General features: G+C 43.9%; 1 protein-coding gene across 1 annotated transcript in view; it reads right to left on the bottom strand.

The window, feature by feature from the left end:
* Positions 1–26215, bottom strand: part of NFX1 (nuclear transcription factor, X-box binding 1) — a 195243-nt gene that overhangs the window by 80537 nt on the left and 88491 nt on the right. Inside the window, exons 11-12 of the mRNA XM_050938134.1 lie at positions 6772–6802; positions 2773–2855 (exon numbers count right to left, since the gene is read on the bottom strand). Coding sequence (XP_050794091.1) covers positions 2773–2855; positions 6772–6802 — 114 coding nt within the window. The remainder of the gene's footprint in view (positions 1–2772; positions 2856–6771; positions 6803–26215) is intronic.

Genomic DNA, 26215 nt, shown 5'->3' on the forward strand with positions numbered 1-26215 from the left:
AGTTTGGGTAGTGGTGGGGATGGGAAGGTCTGTATACTCTCAGGGCAGGCTAAAGACAAAGGTGTGAGAAGCACCTTTGGCTTTAGGCTGCTGGTCAACAGCATAGCTGTCTGGGACTAATTGGGCCTTAATCCCCCCCATGTCAGTGGAGAAACCATGAAGCAAATCACTGGGATATTGAAACCTGGCAACCAATGACCACAGATTGTCCCTCTTCTCTGCAGGAAGACAAGAAGCATTTCCCCAGTTCAGGAACAAAGGATGGTGGCAGTGTGAGATGGAAGTTAAGGGCTAGAGGGTGAAGACCTCTCCGCAAGTGCAGCCGTGCAGGGGAAGAGCAAGTCCAGTCCCTCCCTAGCGTGGCTGGGACACTCCCAGCAGCACAGGGGAGATCAGACCCACACCCACCTCCACCTCCGGGAACCTCCTGCAGCTGTAGGAAGATCCATGGGTGCTGCCTTCAGAGCCTAGCTCAGTGCAGAAATGAGGGTGGCAATTCTGTGACCCCTCAAAACAGCTTTGCAATCTCCCTAGAGCCCTCTTTTGGGTCTGGACCCTCATGGTTACAACACCGTGAAATTTCAGATATAAAAATGTGAAAACGTGAAACTGACCAGAATGGACCATGAATTTGGTAGGGCCCTATTCATTTTTCTGTGCTAACCAAGGTCTTCCTATGCTGCATTCTAGTCGACAAATAAACCCCTACAGTTTGACAACACTTGCTGAGTGTCACTGCAGATGCTGGTGCAGGTGCATTGCTCTCTAAGATTGTACAAGTCTCCCTCAGGGGTCTGTCTCAGTGGGACTCACTGAATGGAGCTCTTGGTGTGAAAGCCCAGAGGTCCAGTCTAAGCAGGCAGAAAACCACATGGCTTACCCTGGAGGAAGAGTGAGACCCCAAGGGGGTCTGGCACACTGAAAGGATCCTTCCTGAGACTACTCCAAAGCTGGGGGTCACAGCACCAATCCTGTAGATCTATGACAGTATCTCATTCTTCAACTGGAATTTTATCAGCTTAGGACTAGTATACACAAAGTTGTGTGCTGGTATAGGATTTGTATTTGGTAAGGGGTGTGATTTTTTTTTTTAAACCAAAGTTGTTATTTTATACAACCCCTAGCATTGTCACAGTTAAATTGATATACAGATGCGTTATACTACTATAGTTTACTCCGCTATACTGGTATAAAGCGCATTTATACTGGTATAATTGCATCCATACTAAATGGTTGTACTGCTTTAAGTATACTAGTATAGTTAAAGTGGTACAGCTTGTGTGTTGACAGCTCTTAGTTCAGTGGTTCTCAACCTATTTTCATATATGCGGTCCACAATGTGTTACCTGGGCTGCAGGTTGAGAACCACAGCGCACCTCCTCAAACTCCCTCACAGACCCTTATGCCCAGCAACCCCACTCAGAGACCCTCCAGAAAGCAGGGCCAGACAGCCGAGCCCCCGGAGCCGGCCCCGCGGTGGTCAGGCAGCAGTGCAGCCAGGCCTGCAGGGGCCGGGCAGCAAGGCAGCTAGGACCCCAGCCCTAGGGCCTTTAGCACACAGCTGGGCCACAGCTGTGTGCTAATTGGGCTGCATGTGACCTGCGTGCCACGGGTTGAAAACAACTGTCTTAGTTACACAATCACACTTGGGTGCACAGCATTAATCCTAAAGACTTTTTGAACAAAGTGTAAGGATGAATATTTTACATTACAAAACAGGGAATCTACATCTTAGGAGCATTTTCACATACTATTTTTTAAAAAAAAAATAAGTACAGATGTAGCATTTTACACTGAACCATTTCTTAGCCCTGGTCTACACTACGGTGTTAGGTCGAATTTAGCCGCAATTTAAAAATGACCGCATCCACACAACCAACCCCATTTCGTTGACTTAAAGGGCTCTTAAAATTGACTTCCGTAACTCCTGCCCGGCAAGGGGAGTAGTGCTAAAATCGACCTTGCTGGGTAAGATCTGGGGTAGTGCTGATGCAAATTGACAGTATTGGCCTCTGGGAGCTATCCCAGAGTGCTCCATTGTGGCCGCTCTGGACAGCGCTTTGAACTCTGATGCACTAGCCAGGTACACAGGAAAAGCCTTGGGAACTTTTGAATTTCATTTCCTGTTTGGTCAGTGTGGCGAGCTCAGCTGTACTCAGCAGCACAGGTGACCATGCAATCCCAGAATCGCAAACGAGCTCCAGCATGGACCGAAAGGGACACACTGGATCTGATTGCTGTATGGGGAGAAGAATCTGTGCAGGCAGAACTCTGATCCAAAAGAAGAAATGCAAATATATTTGCCAAAATCTCACAGGGCATGTTGGACAGAGGCTACACCAGGGACACACAGCAGCGCCGCGTTAAAGTTAAGGAGCTCAGGCATGCCTACCAAAAGACAAAGGAGGCAAACGGTCGCTCCAGGTCAGAGCCCCACACATGCAACTTCTATGAATAGCTGAATGGCATTCTAGGTGGGGGCCCACCACTATCGAACCTGTGACAATGTTTTTGCCCCATCAGGTATTAGGAGCTTAACTCAGAATTCCAATGGGCAGCGGAGACTGCGGGAACTGTGGGATAGCTACCCACAGTGCACTGCTCTGTAGGTCGATGCTAGCCAAGGTAGTGAGGATGAACTTCGGTGACTTAATGCACTTAGTGTGGACATATGCAATCGACTGTATAAAATTGATTTCGAAAAATCGACTTCTATACTATCGACCTAATTTCATAGTGCAGACATACCTTACACTGTATAAATGAACTTACCACACAGCAAATTTCATTACACTTGTGTCGTCCACATGACCGTTTCTTGTTACATCGCTTGTCACACATAAATGTAATATCAGCTGTTCAAGTAGAAAAAATGTGTTTATTATTTAAATATTCAGCTTTTGACTACATATTATATGATTGCGATAAGTAAATGTGTGTAGCAAGACCACATTAAAATTAATATGAAATGAAGAAAATAGGGTACATTCTTACAGGTGCAGCACAAATCACTGTATAGAGAGGCTATTATAATGAGGATTTATAATGTGACACCGGACCAAACTGTCTTTTATAATTCGTTTGAAGCATAAGCCTGGTGGTTGTATTTTGGCTTCTTGCTTAATAGCCTCAATATTAAAATGACCACCACTAGTCTTTAATTAAGGGGAATGATCCTGGTAAGAAAATACCACCAACATTTGATTTTTAGACCATTCAAATTGGTGACAGATTGTAAACTGACAATATACTGATTAAATGCTCTGAGCAAAAAGTCCCTGTAAATGGCAGGTTACAAGAGAAGTGGAGTCACTTGTGAGGTACTTCCAATGTGGGCTGACGCTATTGCATTTCAGTTTACATTCAAATACCTACAGCAGTACCTAAGCATGCCTGCAGAATAGTGACAAGTACTGATAAAAGCATAATTTGGAAGTTTATAACAACATACTTAGAACTACTTAAACACATTAAGAAAGTGGTTCATGAAACAGCTAATGGATTTTAAAAATCTGAAAATTTGACCATCTTTATGTTGCTACATAAAGTAGGGAATATTAGTTACCGGTGACACTGCTGTAGTCTCCTCAACTCCCATCCTACAACACTGAATTCAAAGACAGTGTTATGGTGACACCTACTGGAAGCAGGGAGGCAAAGAATTCTAAAACCCTGCCCCTGATTCCGTAAGTCTCAGTTACAACTGCATCCCATCAGGAAGAGAACTTCCAGATCTACAGAGAAGGAAAAAGTATGAAAGACAGAAAGAAATAAAACAAGCAGCAAAACAACACCCAAAGGGGAGGTGGATGAGATATAGTACAGAAGAGGAAAAGACAGAATTAATGGTAATTTCCCCCTTTGTTGTATGTCTTTCTCTTCCATCCTACAACACTGGATTAAGGCACGAAAAGAAGATGTAGCAAGCAGTAACCAAGGAGGTGGGACTACCTTAACATGCCACTATCAGGTCCTTGCAGCCAAAGGAGGTATCCTGAGAAGTGGAGATACCTAACTGATGACAATTTATAAAGGAGTGAGGAGATGACCATGCTGCTGTCTTACCTTGTTCACGAAAGCTTCAGCATGTTCACTGCTCATGAAGATTTCTCTAGCTACATGGAATCTGACAAGTTTATCTGACAGTCTGGTCATATGCTTTAAGAATATAGCATAAGACCCACCTACCAAAAGCTATGGTAGATACAGCATTACCTTTGTAACCCTGCTTTGACTTTCTAAACTTAGAATAGGATTAAAGTCGACAACATGCTTAACATCCAATAAATGCAGCTTCTAGTCGTGGGTGGGGAATACTAGATTAGGACTGAGAGGAGAAGAACAATAGATAGAACGTGATATTCATCATGTGAACAAATTCTGAATGAAACCAAAAAAATATCTTTCTGGAAAACAAGGGAAGTAAGGACGAGAAAAGATGAGAGTTCAACTCATTCACTCACCTGAAATCACTCTGGAAAGAAAAAACATCTTAAAGGAAAGAAGTTTGTCCTAAGGCCTTTCATGAGAGTTGGTTGCATCAAAATCTACATGGATGAGGATTAAGTTCCATTGAGGGATCACAGGATGAATTACTGGTCTTTGAGACCATTTCTTGAATACCAACAGAGGGAAATCCAAAATATCTTGGTACCACATCAGGCCACAAAGAATTTCTAGCTCTGACAGCAAGAGAGCATACATTCTGCTGCTCTCCAGACAGTGGAGAAGCCTCTCTGAGAAATGGCTTCCTTCAAGCTGAATGAAGCCAAACTGAAATGAAGGCAATTGTAAAACAGGACCTGGAAAAAATAGATACTGGGAAGCACTAATCACTAATAGGATCATCAAATCAAAACCAGCAATAGAAGAGTGGTTGTGAAACAGAATCACAAATCCAGTTCATCAGCCTGAGCAGCAAGGAAAGCAGCACAACAGTTCCCTACTCTACCTCTCAATTGAGGGACACAAAGACATGCAGGGCACAGGCACAGCCCCAAAAGATAGTGCAGGTGAAAAGATTTCAGTCTTGTGTGCATGCGAAGAACAGTGGTACTGCTGTTCTTTTTTCTTCTTATGGTCCCTTGGTACTAAGTAAGAACATTGCAGAACTCTGGCCTACAGGACAATCCAGACCCCCTGAAAACCAAGAATTTTTCAGCACTGGACTTTGTGGTCACGTAAGGTTGAAAGTGTACAGAAGGGGCTGGAATCAGTTCTTATTCTGAACCTGTCCTCAAAACTCTCGTGGCTTCTTCTATCACATGGATCCTAGTTGGCACATGCAATGCTTCTGACCAGCGAATATCCAGAAAAAGCCACACTAAATTGGCAAATGCCAAGCATATCAAGCATTGACTACAAGTGCCTGAAATGTGAAATGTTGAGCCACAAGATGAACAGCCTTCACTATTCCTAATGGTTAAACACCAGTGACTAAAACCTCCCTCAACACAGGAAATTTCCTCTAATAAAACAAAAAGAAGAAGATTAAAAAGTTAAAGATTGCTATATTTGTCTAAAATCGACTATTCAGTAGAAATAAAAGGGTAGACCCACTACCAATGAGCAACTGGCTAGATGTATTCTGTGGGTTTTTTGTTTATTTTTGCTTTCCTCTGAAGCATTAGGGATGAGGTGGACCAGTGGGCTGAGGTGGTACATAGAATCTATTCTAGAAACTTGACTAGTATGTTTTGCTCATAATGCTCCGTGTTATACTTATCATGAGATTTGGAGCTGGGAAGGAAATTTTTCTCCAGGTCAGATTGGTTTATATTTTTCCACCTTCCCCTGCAGCATGGGGTTCACCTGCTGGGATCATCTCACCTAATCGATCCCCTGCCATTGCAGGGCCTCTGCCGTTGCTCTCCAGTTCTATGCCTATGGCACACAGTATAGGCTGCTGAGGGACTGAAATGTTTTGGACTGTATAAAGTCTTTGGGCTTAATACGGATTGGAATTACAATCCAATTAGAAATTTTTGCTTATGAAAACTTGAAACATTGAGTTTTTATCCTCCTGAAATTCTTAGATACATTTTATGCAGCACACTTTCTGGTTAACTTTTTTAAACAACTATTCTGATATAAAACACTAAACTTAGGGTTAAGATTGCACAAGTGTATTTGACACAACAGTGAAAATACTAGAAAAAAGGGAAAAAAAACTTTAGAAAATAAGGTTAAATAATTGGTGGAGACTTTTTGTCTGAAAAGTTCTAAAGGTCTTCCTCTCCATGAGGTTACAAGTATAGATTTAATAAAAGATCTAGTTAGAAGGAGAATAAACCAACTATTTGCATTGGAAATTTCTAACACTGAAAGCACATAGAATGGTATACTGATGTATTTACTATTATTTGAATCCTGCTACAGATTTGAAGAAGCATATAAATATATGCACATCCATGCTTTGATTCCAAAGAATTCAAAGGTTTAGACCATATTTAAGTGAACAAGAGTGTTAAACATCTAAAATAAACCTTTAAAAAAAGCAATCAAAGCAAATAATATAGTACACAAAAGTAGCAAAAATACATAAAATCCAAGACCACCAACTTTGCACATGAAATCAGAGTATTGTGTACTGGATGAAATTGACACTATACTTCATACAACCTCCACTGGTATCTGATCTTTTCATCCACATACTTTCATTCAATATATGCAGTAACAAACACAAAAAATACATCAGTTTGAGTAGAAAGTTTTTAAAGCTTCTATTTCATAAAGGTGCTAATACACTGTTAGTATATTACAACTATTTACCTTTATTTTTGAGGAGGGCACATGGGACTTCCTAAGAAACAGATAGGAAAAGATTAAATCACAGCAAATTATATGTAGCAATTGCTTAATGTTCTAGAAAGCTAACAACTACATACAGTATATCAAATGAAAAAAAAAAGGCAAGCAATTGGTTTTTAGCTACTACAAATATTTGCATACATAGTAAGTGGGGGAAAAAGATCTGATCTTAAACGGAGGGGAAGAAATGGAGGTTACTGACCTATATCAGAATGTTCTGGTCTCTATCCGTATTCCACACAAGTGTAGGTGTGCATTCCATGTGCTTGTGCTCAGAGATTTCTAGCAAGTAGCGTCCATTGGTCCCGGAAAGTTTTTCTCCTTATCCTCCAAACTGATAGTATAAGGGGCAGTGTAAACCAATGCCTCTGTCCAGTTCCTCTTTTACCACTAAAGCAGAAGGATCTGAACCAGAAAGGAAGGAGGCTGCGTAGTGGAATACAGATAAGGACTAGATATTTTGAAGAACCTTCAGTAACTTGCATCTCTTCTTGGAACATGAGACCCTATGTGTATTCTACCTGTGGGTGATCGATAAGCAATATTTAACAGGAGGAGGTGTGAGGATGCAGTTGGTATAGATACTTGTAATACCACAGTCTGAACAGTTGCATCTGTACAGCTTAATGTTCTAGAAAGCTACATCTGTAGCTGCATCCATAGAGGAGGCTTGAACTAAGGCCTAATATTTTGTGAATGTATGGACAGAGCTCCAGGTAGCCGCTCCACAGATGTCCAGTATAGGTACCTCTCGAAGAGATGCTGTTGAGATTGCTTGCGCTCTAGTGGAATGGGCTCTTACTCCATTCAGAGGAGAAGTGTGTGTCAACTGGACACACAGAATGATGTAGCCAGAGATCCAGTTAGAGATTCTTTGAGCAGATACCTGTCCTCACAACCGTTCCACTATAGTGCCAAACAGTCTTAGTGATTTATTAATTGATTTTGTCCTTTGCAGGTAGAACATTACAACTTGTCTGATGTTCAAAGAGTGAAGTCTCTTTGGAAGTATGAGATTTTGGGAAGACTGCCATTAAGCAGGTAGGTCAATTGATGCAAAGCTCAGAAATTTCTTTACGGATGGATTTCAGGCAAAGAGAAATAATCTTCTGACGAAAAATAGCATAATCACAAGTGCTCCCAATTGGCTCTGGCTTCTGGCCAATGTGACAGCAATTAAAAAGGTGACCTTTGTGGGAATGTGGGACATAAAACATGTTGCCAGTGACGCAAATGATGATTTGATAAGTATTGATTGTACAAGGCTGAGGTCCCACTGTGGTGCAGTCTTCACCACTAATGAGAAGGCTGTACCTAGACCTTTCACGAATCTAATTGTTGTTGGGTCAGTAAGAATGGACTATCCTCCTACTGGAGGGCAGAAGGCATGATTGCTGCTTGCTGGACCCACAGGGAACGAATAGAAAGCCCTGAGATGGATTGTCCAGAATAATGGAATAGTATATCTCCCCTGGAACCATGGCCCAGGGGTGTCCTGGAGCAGCAAAGAGTGAACTTTTTGATTGTTTGGGATGATTGTTTGGGATGCGAAAAGATCCCAGGATGGTGTTCCCCACTATGCAAAGATCTTGTTCAGGACGGAATTGGGTATCTCCCCCTCATGGTCTGTGAGCAAAGTGCTTGCTGAGACTGACTGCTAGAAAATTCTGTGTGCCTGGTAGGTACATAGCAGAAAGAATTATGTAATTTTTGGTGCACATAGAGAGGAAGCAGCAAAGCGTCCTGTGGCACCTTATAGACTAACAGACTTACTGGAGCATGAGCTTCCATGGGTGAATACTCAATTCGTCGGATGCATGTATGCGACGAAGTGGGCATTCACCCACGAAAGCTCATGCTCCAATATGTCTGTTAGTCTATAAGGTGCCACAGGACTCTTTGCTGCTTCTACAGATCCAGACTAACATGGCTATCCCTCTGATACTTGACAGAAAGGAAGGGATTTTTGCTCCATCTGGTTGTTTATGTAAGACAGTCATTATGATGTCTGACAGTATTTGGACATGGTGAGACTGAGTAAGTGGGAAGAACACATTGCAGGCGAGATAGACTGCTCTCTGCTCTAGTAGACTGATATGGATACTGGCTCCTGAGTAGACCAAGTGCTTTATGCGGCGTGGTTGTCCAGGTGGGCTCCCCATCCAATCAGGGTAGCAGCTTTGACAATGGTTGCATCAGGTGTGGATGTAATTAAAGAAACTAACACAAATACTTGTTCTGGGTTTATGCACCAAGCAAGAAAAGCTGTAACCTTGGTGGAAATTGTTACTCTGATGTTTGTGTGGTCTCTGCCTGGTGAGTAAATAGAATGGAGCCAGGCTTGTAGGCAATGCAGGTGAAGCCTGACAAATGGTGTTACATAGGTACATGATGCCATGTGCCTAATTAGGAAAGGCAGACCTTAAGAGTAGTTTATGGTCTGAAAGTGTTGTTCATCTTGTCTTATCAAATTGTTCATGGTCTGGAATCTTTCCAAAGGGAGATAGGCTCTTGCTGAGATCAAATCTAGGGTTGCTCCTATAAAGTCTATTGTCCTTATTGGAATCAAAGTGGACTTTTCTTAGTTAACACAGATTCTCAAGTCTGCTAGATGTTGGAGCAAGAACAGAGCTATTGACTGGATCTCCTGACTGAAGCGACCCATTAGGAGCCAGTCATTCAGATATGGATGACTGTGTAAACTGTGATGTCTCATTTGGGCTACACCACTCAGAAAACCTTTGTGAAAGTGTTGTTGCTAGCCCAAATAGGAGTACTCTGAACTGGTAGGGAGATACTAAGATATACTAAGATTAAAAACCTCAAACAATAAAATATTAAAAAAAAAAACTATGTACAATACATTTACAGGTTTGAAGACAAAAGAAGCACTGAGAAATCTGTGGACACAGCAGATTCTGACTCAAGCCATGCGGCAGTAAGAAGGACCTAGAGAGGCGTCAGTCTGCCCCACCCTTTATGCACTTGGTTCAGAGCATGGGGAGAACAATTGCACAGGTGTGAGCCAGTGGACACTACTTGCTAGAAACCTCCAATTTCAGGCATGCAGAGTGCATGTATACCCATGTGTGGAATACACATAGAACATAGCAGTCAAAGAAGAACCTCAAAATACCCATTTTATATTTACATATCACACCAATTTTTAACTGTTCTTTTTCTTAGAGGTTCTTCAACATGAACAGTAGGGCAGTTTTTTGTTTTTTTTTTACCTCCTCACCTCATTCCCAAAGAAATGTTAGCCATATAAATGGTGACAACTTCTCTGAAGGGAACAGACACACTGCAAATCAAGCACTAGCAGAGCATCCCTTTTACTGATCCAGAAGAATATTTATTTTCCTGCTTCTAAAAAAAAGCCACAGCACATCTGACTGGTTTTGCCTTCTATTATTTTCGAAGATTCATGTGATAAATCCAAATCCATTTTTTTAAAATTAATGGTGCAGAAAATTGAGGATTTTTTATATTATTCTTTTAACTGGCCACTAGCTATTCTGCACTTTCACTTGAGATCTATTAATAATAATAATGCACAAATTTTTAAAAACTCTACTGTAATCTCTTGGGGTTATTTTGCTTCAGTACCATTTTGCTGCACTGTTGGAAATCCTATTACGTATCCCAGAACAAAAGTTTCCATTAATAGTCAATTTAAAATCTTACCAGAAATATGCCTTCTCGTAACAAGAAATCCTCAAGTCTGAAATTCATGACTGAAGGGTTAACCACACCCATATGCCCACAGTGGCTATAAATACTGTCATAGTTTTGGTGCTTGAACTACCCCCAATAGGTACCCAGCAAAAGCATCATAGTCCAGTCAAGAAATGTTCAAAGAAGTTGTGATAACCTTTAAATTGTCTATTCTCATACACATAAAAATACTTTAAGTCAGAAAGCCATGCCAGATGCAATACCAAGCAGTCTACCAAGAAAAGAATAGAGGGGAAGCAGAGGCAATGAGTGGGGAGGAGGCATGCTGGGTCACATACCCCTCCCCCAAGATGGTGCAGCAGGGACCCTTACTGCAGAGAAGCTGAGCTGGTGAGCTTCACCAGGCAGGTTGAGGCAGAGGCAGGAACAGAGGAACAACTGGGAGCTGCCTGGAGGGGCTGCTGCTTTCCTGGAGGGGGGAGGGTGGCCAAGAGGGTGGGGAGCGGGTGACAAACTGTTCCAGGATAGTGTCCCCACTCTGTCAGCAGGCATGGGTTGTCTATGAGGGAGGGAATCTCTTCTCAGAAGATGCTCTAATTCTTGCTATCCCAAGAAACAGATGTTTGGAATGAGAGAAAATAGAGACTTAAATGGGAGAAAAGTAGCAACTTGATCAGCATCCTTGCTACTGAAGGGATAAAACCATTTGGTCCTAAGATATTACAGGCCTGCCCTGAGGAAAAACAAATCTTCAACCCACTACAGTTAGAGAACAGTGACTGAAGTAGAGGATTGCATACTGCGTTGTTTATGCAAGCTAAACTGGCAGGTGTTGGGGGGTGAAGGAGGGGAGGCGGTTGGGAACACAGTCTCTATCCCTGAACTTGTAGTAATTTTACAGGATACTACCACTAAACCTATATATGTTATCATTAAATTGTCTAAGCTGATCCTCCTCTTCTCTTTGTTGCTTTATCAGATTCATATGAACAATTTTCTCACGACAATGACTATTTGCCGCTGTAAGCAGGGGAACCTGAGCAGTTACATCAGAGGTAACTAAGCCAGTTGCTCACTCCCTCTCCAGCAACCCTAATCCTGTTACCTGGCTTCCTATTGACAGTGACTGTTTGGTGCTGCAGGTGGTGGGATCTCTCTGCCCACAGCACCAAATGGGTACTGTTTAGTTGAAGTATTGACTAGGCAAGGTCAGTGATCTCGTCTGAGTCAATCATAGTGTGGAGGAAGCCACACTGCAAATCTCCAGCCTCACCCCTACTCAGCAAACATAGCTCCCCATGTGAAGCAGTCCCTGCCATTCCAGACTTCAATCCTCCTCTCCCGCAAAAACAGTCAAAGCACTTCAGTCTTGACCTGCAACTCCATTTCCATTCAGTTTCATTTCCATTCATTTCAAACAAGGGAACTGAACGATGCAAGTGAACTGGAGGGAGGGACTGAATTAGCATTGATGTCAAAATACTCCTGTACCTAAAGCACCAAATGCGCACCCTATGGAAATGAGGCTTTTCTGATGTTCTAATTGTCACCAAGAATCCATAGACTTCTTCCCATAGATGTCTAGAATGCTTCCTGAAATTCAGAATTGATCGAATGCAGGAGAAATGCCACTAAGGAGATTGTTGGGTCTCACTTTGCTCAGCCAGTAACAGCTGGGTTGGTTTCAAAGTCAAGGCACTGGGAGTGGAACCCAGGACTTCTGGGCCCAACTCCCAGCTCCAAGCACAGATTTTCTGTGAGATCTCTGGCAAGCTCCAGATCTCCATCTGCAAAATAGATACATATCATAAAACTACCTCCAGGGGTGCCATAAGAACAAATTCTTCAATACATGTATGGTATCCATACTTGCAGGTAATGAGGGCAAACAGGTACCTAGTTAGAAAAGTCCTGAATTGTATGAATTTGCCTACACAGACCAGGAGGAAAAAAGCATAAAACTTTCAAACTTCCCCAAGGACAGCAAAAGAGACTAGTGCCTGGGATAGTCCCTCAGTTCCCCCAGTGACTGCCTCAAACTTAAAAAGGTACACTAGCCCAAGCAACCTTTAGTGGTCACTAGAAGTTAGGGAAACAAAGCTCATCTTCCTTTGCAACTCCAGGGAGGCTGAAAGAAATGATTTGTTGCATGCAAAAACAAAGGTAATAAAAAGGTACTGTTTACCCAAGTAACTAAAGCTCTTGCTCCTACTGTACATTTACTCTCTCTATTAGGGTATGTCTACACTTGCGAGCAGACACAGATACATATGCACACACTGCTAGTGTGTGGGCACCCCGTACTTGCCTATCCACATATGCCATTACTGGCATGGGTATATGGTGTTCACAGGTATGTACCCGTGTCCACACTGGTCCTTTATGGCATGCAACATTGCATTGCTAATTCAGGCATAGTATCCCAAAGTCCTTTGCATCAGAGGTAACACTGGGAAAAAATGGTTACTTACCTTTGTGTAACTGTTGTTCTTTGAGATGTGTTAGAATATAGAATATCAGGGTTGAAAGGGACCTCAGGAGGTTATCTAGTCCAACACCCTGCTCAAAGCAGGACCAATCCCCAGATAGATTTTTGCCCCAGGTCCCTAAATGGCCCCCTCAAAGATTGAACTCACAACCTGGGGTTTAGCAGACCAACGCTCAAACCACTGAGCTATCCCTCCCCTTGCTCATGTCCATTCCAAGTAGGTGTATGTGTGCCACATGCACAGTTGTCAGAAGGTTTTTCCCCTACCAGCACCTGTTGGGTCAGCTGTGAAGCCCCCTGGAGTCGTACCTTCATGGCGGTGAATATAGGTCCCTCCGACCCATCGCCTATTCAGTTCCTTCTTGATGGATACTCTGACAGAGGGGAAGGCGAGTGGGTCTTGGAATGGACATGAGCAACCTATCTTGAACAATAGTTACGAGAAGGTAAGTAACTGTTTTTTCTTCTTTGAATACTCATGTCAATTCCAAGTGGGTGACTCTCAAGCCTTACCTACAACATGGGGTTAGAGTTCACGGAATTGCAGATTGAAGGACTGCTTTGCCAAATACCACATTGTCCCTGGAGTGCTGGGTATTGACACAGTGAGAAGTGAAAGCTTGGACTGAAGACCACGTCGCTGCCCTGCAGATCTCCTGGATCAGGACCTGGGCCAAGAATGCTGCCAAGGAGATCTGCACTCTTGTGGAATGTGCCGTTAGCTTCGGGGCAGGTATTTTCACCAGATCATAGCATGCCCGGATACAGGACGTGATCCATGATGAAATTTTCTGTGATGACACCTGGAGGCCCTTCATCCTGTCCACAATTGCAACGAACTGATTCGACTTCTGGAACAGCTTTGTGCGTTCAGTATAAAAAGCCAGTGCTTGTCGAATGTCCAACGAGTGTAGCCTTTGTTGTTTGAGCCTTGTTCCATGGATCATCCCTGATCAACCTCAGTCAGCCTTGTGATCACCCTCCCCCTGTGTGATTAACAAGTGGGTACAGGTGGCCTAGGAGAGAAGGCCTTAAAAATCACAGGCTAAGCGACCAAGGGGAGCTAGAGAACAGGGACTGCAAACTGGGGAATTTGAGAGGGAGTCTGTGGGAGGGATATGTAATATAACCACTACGATTAGGAATGGCCACATTGCCAATGCCAGCGCTGCTGTCTCCTCCACCTATGCCTGTATCCAGACAGACAACCTAACCACGGATGCCTCTACCCAGATCCTGGTGTGGATTTTCAGAGACTGTGGCCTGCATTTCCCATTCACAGAAAGCCAGACTGGGGGACCAACCAGTATGAAAGGTGCCTGCTGGTCAAATCTCTCAGGAAGCAGGCGAGAGAGCTACAGGAGGAGGTGGCTAGGCTGAGGAGCATCCGTGCCCATGAGGAATTCCTCGAGAATATTCATATGGAGACATCCAATGCTGAGGAAGGTATCCAGCTATAGAGAACTGCTGTCACACCGCCAGGGCAGGAGGATATGGCTCTGTCACAGAGAGGACACTGGCTGCTGGTTACTTCTGGCAGCAGGAAATGCTCCACTCCTACTCCCAAACCCACCATGGTGATGGAAAACTGGTATGCTGCCCTGGCAATGAGCCACCGCTAACAGGAGAAAACAAAGGGTAGTGGTGGTCAGTGACTCTCTTCTGAGGGGGACAGAGCCCAAGTGTTTAAACCATGCAGAATCTGCCACAAGCTCATGTCAATGGGCAACCCCCACAACTCCTGCCTGAAGTGGCTGGGGGAGGCACATCAAACAGATTGCTGCAAGATCGGCAAAGGGTTCCACCCGAGGAGAAAAAAGGAAAAGGACTTCAGGCTGAAGCAACTCCTTATGAAGTGGCCCTCCACCCCCAGCTGGCTCCGTGTGGAGTGCTCCAGCCTCTGTTCGAGAAACGGCACGCAGGAAGGACTCTGGGCACAGAGACCCTGACGCTCCCAGATGCTGAAGCCCATGCAGACAACATGGGACCACTCGCACTCTCCGGTGCAGCGTAAGCAGCACAAGAAGGCAGACAGAGTGCGCTTGCCCACAGCTAGAACGGCCAAATTTGACAGTGGCACCGGGAGTCTACACAAGAACACCTGGTGCTGGTCTCGCGGGAGCCTGCACTGTTGACTTCAGGCCCACAAAGGGATCCAGCGAGTCTGGTGCCGTTGGATTCTCCTGCTACAGAGTGCCAGGTGGAGGAACTTGAGCTTCCTTTCACCCCAGACACATTCAAGTGGCCAGAGACTTGATGCCATAACAGCTCTGCAGTGCCCCACCTCGAGACAGAACTCTGGCACCGTGAGGTGTGGCACCGTCGAAGGGCAAGCCCACGATGATAAGGCATTGTTCGCCCTCTCCATGGCACCGCTCTCCGGCACTGACTCGCTCATCACCGCTGTGATCAACGTGCTCTAGGTTTCAGTCATCAGACTCAGAAGCAGAGTACTACTATTCTAGGTGCCGTCGGCACAATTGGAGCAGCGCTGATATAGGCAGGAGGCAGTGGCCATTCAGGACTCTGTGGGCGTATCACCAAGCTCAGGGCACACACTCTAGGCTACCAGTCCATGGTATCAGAAGGTGGTATCCCACCACCACCCAGGGGCTGTCTCACGCCTCGGGGATGGCTTTGGTCCACAGCACTGAGCTATGTTCAGGTCCCAGATCCATCACTGACTGATGCTGCTGTGGGCAGTGAGCAGCACAGCACTGAGCACGACATGTCCAGTGATCTGGAGGAACAGGAGGGTCCAGTGCAGCCTATGGCTTCATTGTCATCCTTGCTGGACGAAGCGGTGACAGGGTTTTCATCCTTTGGGGCTACCCCCCATCCACAGCAGAGTGCACCAGGAGCTGTTGCGCAGGGTGGCCAGTAACGTGGGGCTTCAGACTGAGGAGGTAGTGGAGTCTGAGGACCACGTTACACTGTTGACTCATATTTAGCTTGTGGTCCACTATGACCCCAGATCCCTTTCCGCAGTACTCCTTCTTAGGCAGTCATTTCCCATTTTGTATGTGTGCAACTGATTGTTCCTTCCTAAGTGGAGTACTTTGCATTTGTTCTTATTGAATTTCATCCTATCTACTTCAAACCATTATCCAGTTTGTCCAGATCATTTTGAATTTTAATCCTATCCTCCAAAGCACTTGCACTCCCTCCCAGCTTGGTATCATCTGCAAACTTTATAAGTGTACTCTCTATGCCATTATCTAAATCATTGATGAAGATATTGAATAGAACCCGACCCCAAACTGATCCCTGCGGGACCCCACTCATTATGCCCTTCCAACATGACTGTGAACCACTGATGATTACTCTCTGTAAACAGTTTTCCAACCAGTAACTTCATCTCGTTGCATTTCCCCAGTTTGTTTATGAGATGGTCATGTGAGACGGTATCAAAAGCTTTACTAAAGTCAAGATATATCATGTCTACTGCTTCGCCCACCCCCATCCACAAGCTTTGTTACCCTGTCAAAAGCTATCAGGTTGGTATAACATGATTTGTTCTTGAAAAATCCATGCTGTTACTTATCACCTTATTATCTTCTAGACGTTTGCAAATTGGTTGCTTAATTATTTGCTCCATTATCTTTCTGAGTACAGAACTTAAGCTGACTGGTCTGTAATTCCCCGGGGTTGTCCTTATTTCCCTTTTTATAGATTGACACTATATTTGTCCTTTTCCAGTCTTCTGGAATTTCTCGTCTTCTATGACTTTTCAAAGGTAATCGTTAATGGCTCAGATATCTCCTCAGTCAACTCCTTGAGTATTATAGGATGCATTTCATCAGACCCTGGTGACCTGAAGACATCTAATTTGTGTAAGTAATTTTTAACTTGTTCTTTCCCTATTTTAGCCTCTGATCCTATCTCATTTTCACTGGTATTCACAATGTTAAACGTCCAATCACCACCAACCTTCTTAGCGAAAATTGAAACAAAAAAGTCATTTAGCACCTCTGCTATTTCCACATTTTCTGTTATTGTTCCCCACTACCCCACCACTGCCCATCCTGTTCTTGGTCTTCCTCTTGTTTCCAATGTATTTGTAGAATGTTTTCTTGTTACCCTTTATGTCTCTAGCAAGTTTGATCTTGTTTTGTGCCTTGGCCTTTCTAATTTTATCTCTACATACTTGTGCTATTTGTTTATATTCAACCTTTGTAATCTGACCTAATTTCCACTTTTTGTAGGATTCTTTTGATTTTTAGATCACTGAAGATCTCCTGGTTAAGTCAGGGTGGTCTCTTGCCATACTTCCTATCTTTCCTACGCAGTGGGATAGTTTGCTCTTGTGCCCTTAATAATGTCTCCTTAAAAAACTGTCAACAGTCTTCAATTGTTTTTTCCTTTTAGACTTGCTTCCCATGCGATCTTACCTACCAACTCCCTGAGTTTGCTAAAGTCTGTCTTCTTGAAACTCATTACCTTTATTTTGCTCTTCTCCCTCCTACCATTTGTCAGAATCATGAGTGCTATTATTTCATGATCACTTTCACCCAAGTTGCCTTCCACTTTCAAATTCTCAACCAGTTCCTCCCTATTTGTCAAAATCAAATCTAGGACAGCCTCTCCCCTAGTAACTTTCTTCACCTTCTGAAATAAAAAAAGGTCTCCAATACATTCCAAGAGCTTGTTGGATAGTCTGTGCCCTGCTGCGTTATTTTCCTAACAGATGTCTGAGTAGCTGAAATTCCCCATCACCGCCAAGTCTTGTGCTTTGCGTGCTTTTTTTTAGTTATTTTAAAAAAGCCTCATCCAGCTCTTCTTCCTGGTTAAGTGGTCTGTAGTAGACCCTTCCCATGACATTACCCTTGTTATTTACCCCTTTTATCCTTATCCAGAGACTTTCAACAAGTTTGTCTCCTATTTCCATCTCAACCTCAGTCCAAGTATATATACATTTTTAATATATAAGGCAACACCAACTCCCTTTTTTCCCTGCCTGTCCTTCCTGAGCAAGCTGTACCCTTCTATATCAATATTACAGTAAAGCATATTATTCCACCAAGTCTCTGTGATGCCAACTATGTCACAGTTCTGTTTATTTACTAGCATTTTGAATTCTTCCTGCTTATTCCCCATACTTCTCGCATTAGTAGACAGACATCTAAGATACCGATTTGCTCCCTGCCCTGCTCCCTCGGTCTGTCTTATCTCTCCTTTATTCCTGCTGTAACAGCCCATGCTTCCACCCCCAAAAATTATGACCCTTCTCTAGTTGAAAGCCCTCCTTACTAGGTTAGCCAGTCTGTGTCCAAATATACTCTTCCCCTTCCTTGATACGTGGACCCCATCTCCGCTTAGCAGTCCTTCTTCCTGGAACAGCATCCCATGGTCAAGGAAGCTGAAGCCCTCCTAGCAACACCATCTTCGCAGCCAGGCATTCACCTCCAGGATGCATCTGTCTCTGCCTGGGCCCCTACTCTTGACCAGAAAGATTAAAGAGAATACTACCTGTACTCCCAACTTCTTCACCCTTACTCCCAGAGCCTTATAACACTTTTGATCTGCTGAGGATCATACCTTGCAGTATCATTAGTGCCCACATGGCACGAGGAGCATGGGGTAGAAGTCAGAGCGCTGGATGATCCTCAACAATCCCTCCGTAACACCTCAGATATGGACCCCTGGCAGGTAGCATACCTTCTGGGATCTGTCAGGGCGACAAATTGGAGTGGTGGGGGGGGGGCGGGGGGGAGACCTCCAACTTCTAGCCAACTAGCTAACTACTAGTAAAAAAATAAAACTATTTACAGAAACGCTCAAAGTTCAGTTACTAGGGGAATCACTTGATGAGGCAAGCAAGACACTCAGCTCCAACGACTGTCACTGGTGGTAAGAAAGAACTGAATAGGCGGTGGGTTGGCAGGGACCTATATTCACCACTGTCACATAGTCACCTAGTTAATTTTCTGGAACTACTCTGTATGAAGCCAGTCAGGACTCTAGGGGAGCAAGCCTCCTCTCTCTGAGCATATTGTCTCCACGGCAAGAAGCTTACAGAGCTTCAACTTTCCTGGGTCGGACCTTGGAGTACTCAGCATCCCCTTCCACACCGTGCGCTTCCTGTAGCAAGTCCGCCTTGGTGGGGCTCCTGGGGAAGCCAGAGAGCCCTGCAACCCAACTCCACAGTCAGAAGTGACTCTCAGCCAGCCGGTAAAACAGAAGGTTTATTAGTAAACAGGAATACAACGTAGAACAGAGCTTGCTATCACAGAAATCAGTGACTTTCAGGCAAGTCCATCTTGGGAGTGTTGGGCCAGATGCCCTGGACTCCCCCTCTTCCAGTCCCTCCACGCAAACTGCCTGCTTAGAGCGACCTAACCTCTGACAGCCCTCCCGTTGCTCCTCCTCCATCTCTGTCTCACTTCCCAGGCAAAAGGTGTTACCTGGTCACACCTTCATCCTGGGTCTCAGGTAACATAGGTGCAGACAGCTGGGCAGCCTCTCCTGCCCCAAGAGCCTCAGCAAAAATCACACACTCAATTCCCACCATCGAAGTATTGGTGCAGTACACTGGGAAACTGAGGTACACATAGTATTAGTATAGGACAGTAAGACTCATATGAAACATAACAAGATGAATAAACCCCCACTTTGTCACAACCTCCATGAGGGGGTGACTCTGGGGGCTCCACAGTTGACCCAACAGGTGCTGCTAGGGGAAAAACCTTCCAACGACTGTGCCTGTGGCATGCACACTATTACTTGGAATCTACATGAGCAAGCACTTAAGAAGAACCACCTTTCTAGTTGTTGCTGGCACTGTAAGCTGCTTTCACACATTTTGGCAATGACAGGTCCCGCTCATCTCACCTTTCTTCCAAACTACTTTGGAGACATGGAGCAAGTCCATGAGGATTTGCTTCTGCTCCTGCTCATAGGACAAATGTTCATGAGGTCCAGTACTAGACTTTCACTCCAGAGAATTCTGAGCTGTCATAGATGGCCAACCTGGAGAGAGAATGAAAGTCCATGGAACAGATGTCTTGAATGCTGAGAATGCAATGGTATGGCCATGGGTGGATTGCCACTTCTGGTCCCAGGAAACCAGCTTTGAGGGGTGGGACCACATCATCTTGGAAATCTCAAACCAGTAGCTGAAGTACCTCAGGATGAAAAAGCATACCCTCTGAGAGTTACACTGAATTCGCATCAATGATTCAGTGCCAGACCACTTGATTTTGAAAACCGATACTCGTACAAATATGGGAGGTCATCATTGTTTGGAAGTTGGCAACCCCTGACAATAACCAGGCAGCTGCAAACTAGTTGAGGGTGGGAAAGTCAACTGTTGGGGCAGTGATGGCTCAAGTGTGCAAGGCTATCACTATTGTGATCTACCAACTGGTGGTTGGCACTACCAAGGACCCTGAAATTATAGTGGGATTTCAGAGAATGGGGTTTCTGAACTGTATGAGGCCACTGATGGAACACATATTCCTATTTTTTGTCCATGAAAAAGGGCCCGTGAATACGTTAATTGAAAAGGTTACTATTCACGGGTTCACCACGGCTTAGTGGACCATAGGATTGGTTCATGAACACAGTCAGCCACACAAGAAAGATTCATGACACAAGGGTGCTAAGTATGTTGGGACTGTACAGTTTGGGCAAGGGAGATCTTTAGTCTCCAGAAATGTTGTTATATATAGTGTTTCTATGTCAACATTTATTTTCGTCAGCCTCGCATATTCGTTACTACCATGGCTAATGAAGGCATACTTCACCCAAGGAAAAGGGAATTCAACTGCCAACTGAGTAGATGCAGAATGGTGGTGAACTGTGCCTTTGGGTGTCTGAAAGCACATTGGTGATGTCTCCAGTATCAGCTGGATGCCAATGTGGCCAGTGTGGTTTGGATTGTAGCAGCTGTGACAGGGTTGGGCCAGATGGCTACAGGAGAGTGATCGAAGGGAAAGCTATTAGCCTCAGGTTAAGTAGGTCCCTTTTCCCTGGGTAAGATAACAGGGGCAGTTCCAGAACAATCAGGAACTTGCTGGAACCAATTAAGGCAGACAGGCTAATTAGGACACTTGGAGCCAATTAAGAAGCTGCTAAAATCAATTAAGATAGACAGGCTAATCACTGCACCTGGTTTAAAAAGGACCTCACTTCAGTCACTGAGGGGCGTGCAAAGAGCTGAGAGTGAGAGGGCGTGCTGCTGGAGGACTGAGGAGTACAAATGCTATCTGGCATCAGGAAGAAGGTCCTGTGGTGAGGATACAGAAGCTGTTGGGAGGAGGCCATGGGGAAGTAGTCCAGTGAGTTGTAGCTGTCACACAGGTGTTACACGAAACACTGTAAACAGCTGTGATCCACAGGGCCCTGGGCTGGAACCTGGAGCAGAGGGCAGGCCCAGGTTCCCCCCATTCCCCAACTCCCTATTGGATACAGGAGGAGCTGACCTGGACTGTGGGTCCCACCAGAGAGGAAGGTCCCTGGCCTGCCCTCGATCCACTAGGTGGACCAGCAGAGACTGAGGGTATTGTTCTTCTTCCTTTTCCCCATGCTGGCCAGTCATGAGGTTAGCTGAGCAAATGGCAGGTTTGAGCCACTAGCAACAGTGGTCAAACTAAGGGCTGCCGTGAATCTCTGAGACGAGCAAATCCGCCAATAAGCGCAGGACCCACCAAGGCAGAGGAGGAACTTTGTCACACAGAGTGCTGTGCTTTGCATGATGTCTGTGAATGTTGTAGTAGAAAGAGAGAGTTTGAGACATGAGGCCTGATATAAAAGGCCTAGCGTAATGTCTAATGCCCAAACAGAGTCAAGCCCTGCTAATATAAAGCAGAATTAGTTGCCTTGTTACAAAGCAGATGCCTGCTTTCAGGTTCACTGTCTGATACATGAACTTGACAAGAGCAGGGCTGACGCTCCAAAAACACAAGCACTCCTAGGCACTAAGTATTCATGTAAACACATTCCAGAAGGGTAGTACCAGAATACCCCAATACAAAGTTATGGTATAAACACCCCACCCCAAAGATGATACAAGGACCCCTCCTAAAGATAACATCAGGATGACACGGTAATGGATAGAGACGTTATGGTCAAACCAATAGGTATAAGGTAAAGGGGGGGGATAACTAACCATGTCAGAGGGCAATAGGTAACTTGTTTGTATCAATGTGTAAGAAAGGTCACAGAGGCAATGTCTTTGTCTGGCCGAGGGGAGAATGGAAAGTCCTGCTGTTAACTTAGCTAGTCCATTGTCATGGCCGTATATGTGCTAGTCTAACTGTAGACATAGATTTAGGGAGCTAGTATCTTACTTTGTTGGCAATAAACCTGGCAGAGCACCTTCGCTACTGAACCAATCTGTGATCTTCTTGGGCAGTTCAGTCGAGGTCCGCTGGGTCTGCTCTTTGCGCAGAACTGGTGCTACACACAGAGAACACAACATCCAACAACTGACAACAATGGTGACCCCGACCGCTGATCTAGTAAGTAGGCGAGCTGTCCTGTGTAGGAATCACAATCTAACATGGCAGAACACTCTGAGCGAGGGAATCTCCTTATCTTCTCCCTGAAAATCCCCCCAGAATTTGATGAGGTATGGACATGCTGGATTGCCAGTAAAGGCGGTGCATATAAATTTAAAAGAGATGGGGGAAGAAACAAGGAATGGAATCTGTAAGGTTCAGCAGAGACGGTAGTCCTAGAAAACAGTAAGAGTGAGAAATGTACACAACAGGCCACAAAATTGGTAGGGCAGCTAACTGAAACAAAGAAAAAGTTAAAAGCAGCAAGAGAAGCAACAAAGCTCTGAAATGCTTCTGCTTTCCTAGCAGGGTGGCAAGCAGTTCAGAGACATTAGACGTTACAGAAAGCACAGGAACAGAATAAAATGTTGGAAATAGCTGTAAAGAATCTGTCAAAAATGGAAGTGCCATACCCTAGTATAAATATTGGTCAGCAACAGGCTTCGGGTACCTATATAGTGCTTGAAGAATGGAAACAGAAACGGAAAAAGATGGTCTGAGAAAAATTAGACGATGTAACATGAAATGATTGAAATGGGTGCTGCAATGGGGACACTGGGAATGAGCCAAACTGGCCACCTAACAAACCAGGGACAGGGGCCACTGCATTGCAACTATCTGTATGATAAAGGTTCCACTAAAACCTAAACTGAGACCTAGACTGGTGCCTGTCAGAACAAGAAGAGTAAATGCACAGGAGGGAGAAGTAGCAAACAATACTTCCACTGGATTGGTAAATGAGACAAAGGAAAAAAATGGAACAGTTCACAGGGCATGCTAGGAGACAAGCGCGGCGATTTGATCACAAGGGAGTGGATAAAAAAGAATTTCAAAGTGAAATACTGAGACTGAGCAGTTTTAATACCTAAAATTGATGCATTAATACATGGAGTTGCCCAAAAACAGTTAAATGTAGCAGGCAAGGGCACTCTTGCAATCTATTTGGCATGCAGACAAAAACAACAGACACTAGGGGAACAAATTCAGATTTTGCAAGAGCAGTTAATGACCCCTACTCTTATCTCGGAGCTAGGATAAAAAACAAGGGTGCAGGTTCCCAACTACTTTAATTCACAGAGCCAATAATAAAACCTTCTTTCTCAAATATTTTTACATGTAGTTAAATTTTCCCTTATATCCTCTGTTTGCTAAACTGACGGCTGCTGCCTGTACTTTAAGATAATTTGATTGAGTTAATCTTTCTTGGCTCAGGTATCCCTCCTTTCCTAGGTGGTGCTTCCCTCTTCCCTTCCCCTGCACTCCCTGCCTCTCCTCAATTCTGCTCTCTCTCTTTGCTTTAAAGTTATAGTTATTCCAGAAACCACCATGGCTAAAAAAGACAAAGCAACTGAAAATAGAACAAAATAAAGAGAAAATAAGATAAAAGTTTTACTTTAAATAAATCCAGTAAATTATTATTTTTACTCTTCAGGAATCAACAGCTGTAATTTTACCTAAACTTTCTTGAAGATATGGTTGCCAGGCAACAGAAATGCAGACTCTGCTTCTAATTCTAACCACTGACTAATATTTGAAACATTTCCATATAGCAGAGTTTTTAAAGTAATATAAAGAAATTAAAAATGCCTTAACATATTAACCTAATACAACAAAGAGGGAAAATAACAATATGATTTTTTTTATCAATTCTTATTAAAAGTTTAAAATAAAAAGGTAATAACTTGCTTATTTAGATCTTTAACTTTCGTTTACCTGTTTATTTTCTATAACGTGTTGCTTTAATACCTAAGGTTCTTAATACCTTATCTTGTATAGTTATAAATATAATTCTGGTGCCATTCATTTTTAATTGTAATTTTGTCCTGTATGTCGTCCTGTCTTGTGTGTGTCACGGGACCACTTTTTTATTTTGTTGCAACAAAAGTCAATTTTATACTTTTTTAAAATACAAATAGTACCACACCATTTTAATATTATGGTTGGAGTATAACCATCATAACATTATTAACCAATTAATTTTTTTTGCAAAAGCTCAAAAAGGCCTCAGTTATAAATATGTACATATATTTCTGCCTCAACAAATAATGCAATTGCAAACACAAATAATTATATTTTATTAATCACAGTGGGTTTTTTTTATTCAAAGGAAAAAATGCAAAGGGAAACAAGACCAGTAATTCAATTAACAAACTGTCAATTTCCTGTTCGGATTTTTATAAACTTTTTTGCACCTTTATTAAGTATTAAATTATAGCTATAAGAATCTTATAGCAACAAATAGTAAAAAATATATCAATATAAACTGTCTGGTTATGTTCCAAAATGTTAAAGCTAACCAAATAATTTCAACACGTTAACACCTTTTTCTCCCAAATACAACTAAGGATATGTCTACACTATGAAATTAGGTCAAATTTATAGACTTTTTTTAGAAATCGTTTTTATATAGTCGATTGTGTGTGTCCCACACAAAATGCTCTAAGTGCATTAAGTTGGCGGACTGCGTCCACAGTACCAAGGCTAGTGTCAACTTCCGGAGCATTGCACTGTGGGTAGCTGTGAGTAGCTATCCCACAGTTCCCACAGTCTCCGCTGCCCATTGGGATTCTGGGTTGAGATCCCAGTGCCTGATAGAGCAAAAACAGAGTCACGAGTGGTTCTGGGTACATGTCATCAGGCCTCCCTCTCCCTCCCTCCGTGAAAGCAACGGCAGACAATTGTTTCGGGCCTTTTTTCCTGAGTTACCTGAGCAGACGCCATACCATAGCAAGCATGGAGCCCGCTCAGCTCACCATCACTGTACGTCTCCTGGGTGCTGGCAGACATGGGATTGCATTGCTACCCAGCAGCAGCTCATTGCCTTTTGGCAGCAGACAATGCATTACGATTGGTAGCCATCGCCATACTCCTGGGTGCTCTTTTAGCTGACCTTGGTGAGATCAGTCAGGGGTGCCTGGGCACACATGGGAGTGACTCAGCCAGGTCATGCCCATCTTCTGCTGAGCACCCAGGAGATAACGATGGCTTGCAGTCGTGCTGCACCATCTGCTGCCAGCCTAAGATGTAAAACATAGATGGATCAAAACAAGAAATTGACTCGATTTGTTTTGTGAAATCAACAGTCTGCTAAACCCAGGGTTTTGAGTTCAGTCCTTGAGGGGGCCATCCTGTGTGACAGCTGTTCGTGTTTCTCCTTGATGAAAAGCCATCCCTTTTGTTGATTTTAATTCCCTGTAAGCCATGTCGTCAGTTGCCCCTCCCTCCATCAGAGAAACGGCAGACAATTGTTTCACCCAAAACCAGGCAAGGAGGCAACAGCAGTGCGGTGACGAGAGGAACACGGTCATAGACTTTTCACAAAGCACGGGCCAGGCAATGTGCCTCGGCAATGTGCACATCATGCTGCATGAGCTCTGCAAACACGCTGGCCAAACAGGAAATGAAATTCAAAAGTTCACGGGCCTTTTCCTGTCTACCTGGCCAGTGCATCTAAGTTGAGAGCGCTGTCCAGAGCGGTCACAATGGAGCACTCTGGGATAGCTCCAGGAGGTCAATACAGTCGAATTGTGTCCACACTATCCCAAATTCAACCCGGCAAGGCCGATTTCAGCGCTAGTCCCCTCGTCAGAGGTGGAGTAAAGAAATTGATTTAAGAGCCCTTTAAGTTGCAAGAAAAGGCTTCGTCGTGTGGATGGGTCCAGGCTTAAATTGAGGTAATGCTGCTAAATTCAACCTAAAGTCGTAGTGTAGACCAGGCTTAAGTGTTATAAACATTTAA

The sequence above is a fragment of the Gopherus flavomarginatus genome, chromosome 2 (genome assembly GCF_025201925.1).
Source record: "Gopherus flavomarginatus isolate rGopFla2 chromosome 2, rGopFla2.mat.asm, whole genome shotgun sequence".
Classification (NCBI taxonomy): domain Eukaryota; kingdom Metazoa; phylum Chordata; order Testudines; family Testudinidae; genus Gopherus; species Gopherus flavomarginatus.